At 39.6% G+C, this 10576-nt stretch overlaps 1 protein-coding gene across 1 annotated transcript; it reads right to left on the bottom strand.

Annotated features, from left to right (window-relative positions):
* Positions 1-309: 309 nt before the first annotated feature.
* On the bottom strand, positions 310-9630 carry SCRG1 (stimulator of chondrogenesis 1). The gene is made up of 3 exons (XM_032686261.1): positions 9501-9630; positions 3139-3399; positions 310-1618 (listed from the first exon to the last, which is right to left on the bottom strand). Exons 2-3 carry the CDS (start codon positions 3372-3374, stop codon positions 1564-1566), a joined length of 291 nt encoding a protein of 96 aa, XP_032542152.1. The 5' UTR covers positions 3375-3399; positions 9501-9630; the 3' UTR covers positions 310-1563.
* Positions 9631-10576: the final 946 nt, after the last annotated feature.

Here is a 10576-nt window from a genome sequence, read left to right as displayed (position 1 = left end):
TGCTTTGGAAAGCTGCGAATGCCAGGCATATGCAACATGATTCTTGTAGAAACTAGATGGCACAAACAACAGAAGTTACATACCCTAGAAGCTTATAGAGGACTTTGAACAAGAGCAGTTACCCTATGCTTTGTTAGCAGAGCTCTGATATCAGATATTTTCACTGTGTTGCCAGATTTATGGGGTTTATTTTACTCTTAATTTGGTTGGAAACCCAGATGACTCAGGAATAATTACACAAACAAAGCATTAAAAGCCCAGTGACACAAACAGTTTAACAGTCAGTAGTGCAAAAATAGTACACACAGATTTACTTGAGACATTTATTATTGGCAGTGTATAATCACCACCCTCAGTATCCAGCCCTTGTTTGCTAATGGGAAGAAAACCAGTCATCCTGATATTTCATACTGGCATGTGAAGTAGCCTGGTAAACTAGTGGTAGCAGTTTGATCTAATGTGTAAGATTATTAAGTGAATAGTGCACTTTTTGAGTGGAGATGACTGAATAGTTACTTCAGTACTGCATACCTTCCACATCACTGACTTGATAACCTAAAGAGTCTTTCTGTGTAAGGCAACAAGCCAGGTTTACTGCCTGTAAGCATGGCTTGTTCAAGTGGCTTTCTTTAAACTTATACAGTCCCACTTATACATACTCAACACTTGCCAATACAGATTGCAGTATAAGTGAAAAACAGCCAAAAAAATTGTCTCTTTCTGTCTATTGCCTAGATACCTCTTAAATGTTAACATGATTACCTCTATGTCTTCTCCTCTAGCTATTTCCTTACAGGGCTAGCCTAAAAATAAAAAGCCAGCATTTTAACTTAATTCTGGAGTATTGTATTTCAAATAAGGCTTGTTTAAAAAAAGTGTACTGTTCTAGTATTTTAAATGTTCAGTGTTAAGATTAAATAATTTAAGGTTTTACAGATCGCACAGTTAAGGCAGGTGACCAGTTACACTTAATTAAGACCTAAGACCATTTAATACTATTAATGTCAGTTTTGACTTTTTTTTTATTCCAGTGGAATATTTGCAGATATGAAAATACATGGCTTTTGTATGTGTGTGTATTTTAAGATGCCTAAATAGAATGTGGGAGCCTGTCTGCAAAAGTACCAGGGACCGAGTAGCTTCAGCTTAAAAAAGCATAGAATGTGTGATGGCAATAATGCCGTAGGAAGCTGCACTGCCATAGGTTGCTGTGAGAGTCATGTTCCTAATGACGTGAAGGCTTAGGCTTGAAGTTTCTTCATCCAGACCAGTTGAGAATATTGCGCTGAGACAGAAGAGTTACACTTTTTGCTGGGGTATGCGTATTAATATGCATTAAGAGCTCGTACAATCTCTTAAACCGTTGGAAATTAGGTCAGGTAGCAAATTTGAAAAAACTTCTTACGTGCTTGATATTCCATAAAGGTGTAGAAAGGTAATTTTTCTACAGTGTAAAATGAGGCACCGTTTTGTGGTTAGATTGTGGTGGTTTTGGTTTTGCCCTTGAAAGCATTATTACACAATTGTAGAATGATGTCCGTTATCTTCACCTGCAGACTTGAATCACTGACTGTTGCAGGGGATCACAAAAGATATCTTTGGTCCAAAGAAAATATCCCTGAAAGATATGATCAGATATTTAAATAATTAGCCCATTGGTTTATCAGAGCTTTAACATGACATACATTTCCCATTGTGGATATTTTTTAGTATATGTTGTGGTATGTACGGGATTATTATGTGTGTGGGAATGTCCTTCCAGCAATGCAAATGCAACTGCAGATCTGAATGAAGATACTGCCTTTCTACCTCTGCTGGCCTGGTATAGAAGCAGTGACAAAACTTTCACTGACTGACTAGATTGGCAGAACTCCACCCTGGTATTTTAGCTTTGAGAAAATAAACTTACCAAATAGATTATATTATCAAAATAAAGGACTTTGGCATGTGCATACATACTGGTTTAGTGCAGTTTGTCCCTAGAACAGACATGCAGAGAAGGTCTTGTGTAGCTCAGGATGGTGGAAGGAATACTTTTTTAGGTATTTTTTTAGTCTGCTCAAAGCTCAGAGGTTGAAGCTAAAAACTCCCAGTGTGCTTCACAGTGAGGACACCATATCTGATTTTAGGGAAAGTGAAAGATGGGAAAACTTATTGAAACCATGCTCTCAGTCTGAATGAGAGATTTTCAGCTTTAGAAGTCTTTTGCACTTGGTTCAACTTGTCTCCCCTACAAGAGTGTTGAAAACTTACCCATTACTGGATTTTTAGGGAGTGTTAAGAGAAGCAAATATAAAAAATAGGTTTTACTTGCCTATATAATACCATCACATTTTAGTGTCCCTGAAGTGTTAATAAGTTTTGAACTGTTGTTATTTCTAATCCAGATGTACTGAAGAAAAGATGTTGCTGAAAAGCTGAATGAAATAATACCTCTTAATACATTTTATTACTTAAGACAGGTATGGGCTGATGGTGGGGTTTTTAAGTCAGTTATTTTTTTTCTGTTTAACAACAACAAAATGCCCTTGTTTAGTGAGAATGTCACTGTTAAGCTTTGTCAGCAGTGCCAGAAAACCAAGGAAATGTAGATGTTCTGGGGCTAAATCTTTTCCCTGCCTTACAGGTATTTGCGAACCTCTGTTCCCCCCATCTGATTTCCTGCTGTTAACAGCTATCTTTACAGAATCATTTATTCAACTGACATATGTACATACACCTTAGAATATCAATACTGTTCTTTTCCGTGGAACAGAAGTCAAGTAGTTTTGTTTGTGGTCTGAAAACATCTTCATTGTAAAATGCTGTGGATAAAGATTTCATGTAGTTATGCTTAGTTTGGATCAAACAGGAGTTGAAAGTTGGGTGATTAAAATGCTGAATTCCCCAGTACTAGGACAGGAAGGTTTGCAAAATATGCTAAGCAAGTCCTATGTGAGCCCCTGAAAACCAAAACCTGAGATACTGACAGCATATCAGATAATTGGCTGTATCTTAATATCATTTCAAACCATCAGAAGTGATTAATTTCTTTAAAGTGGTAGCTTATTCCACCCGTGGAAACTGTAAAATGATGGAAATATAATGAGCAGTTGTAAAAAAACTGTGCAAGTTTACATGAAATGAGTATGGTCTTACTTTGGGCAGCAGAGCAATTCATTCCAGTTGCAGTAACAGATCACCTCACAGCCCTTCCCTTCCCAAAAGTGATCTTGCAGTGTGTCATCAATTTGTCGAAGGTTCTCCGTGCCTTCGGGGATGTTGTGACAGTTGTGGTCTTTGAGGGCCCTCTTGTAACAAGAAGGGCGGTGGGAAGGCACCGTGAGGGTATCCAGGAGGGTGCTCAACAGAAGCAGCGCCGAGAACATCTTCATTTTTGCAGCTTCCCACAGCAGGGTGCTAAAGAGAAACGAGGTACGTGACACAGGTATTGCAGCTGAACAGACCTCTCTCCTCAGTTTGCTTCCTTACTTACATTTTTTTTCTTTTTTTTCCCTGTGAAGTTTTGGAGGATTGAGCATGAGTTCTGGAGAGTGTTTTCTCCTAGGAGGTAAATAATATTGCAGGAGAATTGATATTCATTACTTTCTGTACAACCTTGGAAATCCTTTCATCAGGAATTGAGGCTTCTGATGCTGGCAATTTTGTTGTTTCTTTGGCCTCTCACCTTGAGAAAATTGCTTTGAGCTGGCTGCATTTTCTCAGTGGTGTAAGTGATTGTATTGATTGCTGCCAAACCAGGGGAAAATGTCTGGGTGTGTGTCCTTGCCTTCCTGGCCATTTTGCCTGTCAAAACAAGAGTCACTCACATAAAATTAATAGTATCCTTCCCCATCGAAGTTGTGGAAAAACTGCTGGCTGATTGAATCCTCTGTTATGGGCTGCTTGAAAAACTGAAGCATTATACAGCTGAGAAAGCTGAAACTCTCTGCAGTGGTGCCAAGTGCCACTGTCCTGGACTGCAGACTTGGGTATGATACTGCATTACAGAGAATTTTTTTTTAATTGGGTTTTTTTTTTTAGTATTGCAGATTGCTTAGTTTAGCCTTGCTACTGGAGGCCGTTATGGCTTAACTGGTTTTTTAAAAGATGGGATAAATTATCCCTTGCAAAACTCTCCTGCTGGTGACTAGGATTTCCATCGTCTTGTTTAACACTAGTTCTGCTGTTCTTAGCTGCTTTGGACAGAGTTTGACCATGCCACAAAGCTTTGGATAAGATCCTTGAACTTGCATGCACTTTTAAATTAACATTTTGAACCATGTTTCAACCTAGACTTTATTGTATTAGGAGAGAGAGTGGGTGTTATACCTTCCCTTATGCTTGAACAAAAGGGATCTGATATCTTACTGAATTTAAATGGGAATTCTGCTCTGAAAACTAATTTAAAGCAATGACCAGCTCTGCCGAGCACTCCCTGTGTGCTTGTTACTGTACTTGCGTTGGCCTCAAGGAAGCCTTTGCCATCCTTCATCCTGTTGGCACTTCAGAGTTGATCCCCTGACATGCTGGCATTACAGGCCAGCCCTAGTCTTTCTTGTGGGGCTGCAGATTAGAATGCCATAGGCTAAGCCAAAAATAACAAGGTGTAAGGCAATGTCTGATCAAAGACTATCAAAAGCCATGTTAAGATGGAAGAGCTATTATCTGGTTAAGTTAAAAAATGAGGTATGCCAGCTATAGAAGTCAATTGATAGAGTCCTATATGAATTATTCTGTGAAAATCTTGAGATCACCCTTGAAAAACAAACAATAAACTTTTAAATCTATAATTTACAGTATTTTATAGTAATTTTTCTTGGATAGTTATCTTGGCACCACAGCTGTCTTGCTTATCTTCCATTTCTTCGGCTAATGAATAAAATGACGGGGACTATTAGAAAATCTGGGAATTTAGATTCATATTAGGGATGACACCTCAATGCTCTTTGGTTTTGTTTTAATATTTAAATTTGGGGGGTTTATAAACATTGGTATTTATATTTAGACTTGGTTTTTTTGAACATCAGTGGCCAAATAAAATATTAAAAAGTGACCTATATACTAAAGAAAATGGATGAAGTTAAAATAAGCTCTTGTGTATTTTTTTAACTTCTGTTGTAGAAGCAAAATTCATGGAATAATTCCTTTTAGTTTCCATGAACTTGTATGGGAACTCTTGACTAGAAGACTCCTATAAACGATCAGTAGTGGAACCTTGGGGATCATGGTATCTTGCTCCTGTGTACTTTTTTTTATTATTATTATTTCTAATAATTCAGGTGATCTTTCCCTACCTGGCGTTCAGCTGGAATGTTCATTTGAATCTGTTGCCAGCTGCCTATCTCCTCAAAATTTGGAGGAATTCACTCTGTCCTGAGAATGGGCAGATTCTTTACTGTCAAATTGCTGGATTAAGAAATCATGACCTACAGTTTAAGGTGATTCTGTAAGTCAGTATTTGCCTTGAAATATAACAGAATATTGCTGTAGTGCATCATCAAGAGTGGGTGTCAAAATCAGTATTAGAAAAGTCAACATGCAGGAGAGCAATGGATAGAACAGCTTTTCTGACAGGTTACCTATGCACCTTACCAGTGTTCAGCACTGTTACTATTCAGAAAAAAATATTTATTATAATTTGGTTTCTGCTTAAATATTTCCTCTGGGGTTTTTTGCAGATCATAACCACATGGAAATTTTTAGTCGAAAGACCTATCCTCAGAGGTCTGTTTCTTTCCTGAGAACGGTCCCTATTTGCAGATGAAAGATTGCCAAGGACCTGAAGTGTTTCATCAGCTCCCTGCACCCTTCTAACAGATAAAACCTCCATTCTGAATCGATGGTCTGAACACTTTCAGACTCTTTTCAGTACCAACCGTGTAGTCCAAGATTCAGCAATTCAGTCCATCACACAACAACCAGTAAAGTATGAATTGGATACTGCCCCCACTTTAGGAGAAACCCTCAAGGCCATACAGCAGGTGAAAATCGGCAAGGCAGCTGGGATTGATGGAATTCCACCTGAAGTCTGGAAACATGGGGGCCCTGCACTCCACACCAAATTTCACGAGTTTGTGGTGCGCTGTTGGGAGCTCGGTGAACTACCTTCAGACCTTCATGATGCAGTCATCATCACTTTGTATAAAAAGAAAGGTATTAAATCAGATTGCTCAAACTATCGTGGTATTACTCTGCTCTCCATCGCTGGCAAAATCCTGGCAAGAATACTCTTGAACAGACTAATATCCACTATAGCAGAAGGAATTCTACCTGAAAGTCAATGTGGTTTCAGAGCCAACAGGAGCACCACAGACATGGTATTTGTCCTCAGACAACTGCAAGAGAAGTGTAGGCAACAGAACAAAGGTCTCTATGTAACCTTTGTCGACCTCACCAAGGCTTTTGATACCGTGAGCAGAAAAGGTCTGTGGCAGATTTTGGAACGTTTAGGTTGTCCCCCCAAGTTCCTTAAAATGATCATCTCACTCCATGAGGATCAGCACGGCCAAGTCAGATATGGCAACACACTTTCTGAGCCCTTTTTAATTAAGAATGGTGTGAAACAAGGTTGCGTTCTTGCTCCTACCCTATTCACCGTCTTCTTTAGCATGATGCTCCAAAGGGCCATAGCAGACCTCGATGACCAGGACGGTATCTACATTCGATACCATACTGATGGAAGTCTATTCAACCTAAGGCGACTGAAGGCCCACACCAAGACCTTAAACCATCTTGTCCGGGAGCTGCTTTATGCTGATGACGCCGCCCTTGTTGCCCACACAGAAGCATCCCTGCAGCGTTTAACATCCTGCTTTGCAGATGCTGCTGAGCTCTTTGGGCTGGAAGTCAGCTTAAAGAAGACAGAGGTCCTCCATCAACCTGCACCTCAGGAAGTCTTCCATCATCCCCACATCACCATTGGCCAATCAGAGCTCAAATCAGTCCAACAGTTTAATTACCTTGGTAGCCTCATCTCCTCAGATGGTAAGATCGACGGAGAGATAGACAACAGGTTAGCTAAGGCATATAGTGCTTTTGGAAAACTCCACAAAAGAGTATGGCGTAATAAACACTTGAAGAAAAGCACCAAGATCGGTGTTTACAAAGCCATAGTGTTGTCTACTCTCTTATATGGTTCCGAATCATGGGTCATCTTCTGCCACCACCTGCGTCTCCTAGAACGCTTCCATCAGCGCTGCCTCCGTACAATCCTTAACATCCGCTGGTCAGATTATGTGACCAATACATCTGTACTAGAGCAAGCAGCTGTCACTAGTATTGAGGCCATGCTACTGAGAACACAGCTGCGATGGGCAGGGCACGTCTCAAGGATGAAGGACCACCGCCTCCCTAAGATCCTGCTCTATGGTGAACTTGCCACTGGCTGCCGCATGAGAGGAGCCCTGAAGAAAAGATACAAGGACTCCCTGAAACAACATCTCAGCCTTGGCCATATTGATCACCATAACTGGTCTACTCTGGCCTCCAATCGGGAGGCCTGGAGACACACCATCTATAACGCAGCTGTCTCCTTCGAGAACACACGCAGGATCACTCTCGAGGAAAAAAGGCAACGCAGAAAGAACCGTGTCTTGCAAAATACACCATCTAAGGAGTCTTTCTGCTGCGTCTTTTGCAATTGGATATGTCTGTCACGTATTGGCCTCATAAGCCACCAGCGTGCCTGTAGCAAATGTGGATAGTGCCTTCCCAAATCTTCGTTCGCGAAGCCTAGCCATGAGCACAGGATCAATGCTGGTAAACTCAGCAGACCTTTCAGATGCAACATCTCTGTCTGACAAACTGCTGCAACTTCTCTTTCTGAATATGGTTGCGCAGATGTTGGAGTGTCACTGATTGCCTAGGTAAAGAACAGAGCTAGTATGTGTGTATTTATTTAAAAATGGGTGTCCAAGACCTTGTCTGCTTTTGCATACCACAGAAGACAGTCTTTTCTCATAAAACAAGTCAGGAAAATGTGAACAAAACCAATCACTAAGGTGACCCAAAGACTCATTGCTAGCAAGCATTCTCTTATATTTCTTTATTTTATAAAACCTTCTGTCGAGACAACAATGCCATTCATGCAAAGCTTGACCAGGTTACTCTATCGAGATTGTATAATTTCAAATTCTAGCAGAAGTAAACCATCTGAAAATACTGAAAATTAACTTGCATTTGCGTAAATTCTTTTCAGTTAATTATTTTGGTTATTTTGACATCAGGTAAGTAAAGTTTGAGACTAAATGCAGCTGGGAGTGCAAGTACTCTGAAATATTTTGGAGCTTTTTGTAAAGGAAAAGGGTTAGTTTGGGAATATGCATGGTAAGTTGGGAATCAGTGCTGTCCCTACTTGTTCAGCTGAGAGCATTTGAATTATCCTGCCAGGCAATTTGGCATCATCTAATCTTTGGATCTGCTAGATGCAGAGGTAGTCAGAAGAGACCAAAGAGAAAAACCCAAGTTTCAGCCTGCATGTCCAAGAACAACAGGGTAATAGTTCATGAGAAGTGATGCCCTGTAAAAGTCACATGGTATCAGGTGTTAGAAATAGGGAAAAGAGAAGTGGCACAAAATGCGTATTTTGGCACCTCTAGAGATCCTCCATGTTTGGAAAAATACAAATATTTACAAGTTGGTCTATCAACCATTAAATATACCCTTCTTATATCCTTAAGCAGGCTATGTCTCTAGTTGCTTAATGTTGGAAACAAGAAATACAGTAATTGCTACACTTTTGGGGTATTATCTTTTCCAGTCTGTCCAGTGGCATGTGCCAGGTTAACAAGTTGCACTTAAGAAGCAAGTATATATTAAATTTGTTTCCTTTCAATGTTTTGAGTTCAAGAGCTAAAAATATTTATTGATAATAAAATGTATCTTATTGTTTTGTCAAGTTTCCCTTTCAGAAACACCTGTAAAATGCTAAGTATTTAATATTTAGGTGTGTCAGTGCATGATAGTTAGGTTTATTAGTGCATTCCTAAGAAATCATTACACAAGAGCTGCATAACTGATAATATTGTGCAGAATCTTTTCCATTAAAAAAAAATCCTTCAAATCTATTTTATTTGAACTGTTGATGCACTGTAAGGACAGTGTCTATTCCACTGAGGGTGAATTCCGTGAATTACTGCTTTGTAATTATCATCAATACCATGATTCTTTCCAGAAACTGAGTTATTGTTAAACCCCATTTATTTTTCTTTAAGACAGCAATTCATTGTAAACACACCCCTCTCCATATTCACCAATTTTGCAACATTGAGCACTAGAAGGCAATATAGTATGTTTAATGACCTCAGATGTCAATATGTAGCATCCAACTTTGAAAAAAAGCAAGATAGTAAAAGAATTATTTTGAGCTGGATCATAGCTTAATTGCACCTCTTGCCTATGATATAGCAACTTCTCCCAAATCATCTTCTGCGTGTTTCCATATATATTTCTAATTCTGGGCTCTGTAACTAGCAGCAGCAGAACAAGTACACAAGGATAATTTCAGGAGCAAAACGTACCTTTTTCTTCTGCTTCACTCCCTTTCACTTTCTTGGCAGCCGTATCTTTTTAGATGTACCCAGAGAGAGTTAGAGCTAGCGGGGATGAGAAGAGAGAGGGAGGGCTGATGGGAGATGCTGTACAAACAGCCCTTTGTTTGTCCTGACTTCTGCCTGTGACTGACGAGCTGTTCTCCAGCAAGGGGTCAGAGGAAGCTCCAGCAAGGGGTCAGAGGATGGGCTTCAAAGAGCCACCTTTTGCAGTCACTGCCAGCCTTGTTTAGGGGCAAAAAAATGAGCGTGTTCCTTCTAGCAGGAAACAATTAGTTCATCCAGAATCTGATGCAAAGGTGTCTCCTCACAGAGCAAAGCATAACATTGAGAATGACAGAAGAGGAAATATCCTGTGGAATAACTGTGTCTTGCTTGTGGAGTGTGAGCAGGCTGGAGGGAGCAGGAAGGAGCAGACTTCTGGGGTTGCACAACCAGAAGAATGTGGTTTCTAGACAGATGCCTTATTTTGCATTTGGTGGAGAAGAGCAGACCTACCCAACAATCTCCTGCAAAGCTTTAATTCTTGACTTTGGGATCCTTTCAATTTTCTGAAACTGACATAATAAAAAAAAATCCTTTCATTATTTTAACCTGACTTCTAGTAAAGCATACTCAGTGATGCCATGCGTCCAGTTCTTTACTGAACAAGTGTTTAATCAAGAGGTAAAGTGTTACATTGAACAGTATTTCAGAGGAAGTTATTTTAGACTAATACAAATAGTCAAATGATCTGATACCATAAAAACACATAATGAGGTTCTTAAATGGAGTTGAAGTATTATGTATTAATGAAAAAATAGTCTCAAGGGTGAAACATATGTCCTCATATTTCTGTCGTAATTTGACCCTCATTCTGTTATAGCCATCCTGGATCTATTTTGTGATGGGAATAGAGAAGTAAGATTGTTGAGCTGTAATTCTTACATTTTCTTGTCTACATTATTTTAATTCTGATATTTTGTTGTAAGAGTTTGGTTTTCTCTATCTGTTGGGCTGCTTCCAGTACAGAGGTTTGTTAGGAGTGTCTCTACCTCCTTTTTTGT

Source organism: Chiroxiphia lanceolata, chromosome 4 (genome assembly GCF_009829145.1).
Source record: "Chiroxiphia lanceolata isolate bChiLan1 chromosome 4, bChiLan1.pri, whole genome shotgun sequence".
Classification (NCBI taxonomy): Eukaryota; Metazoa; Chordata; class Aves; order Passeriformes; family Pipridae; genus Chiroxiphia; species Chiroxiphia lanceolata.
This window is presented reverse-complemented; position numbering and strand designations above follow the sequence as displayed.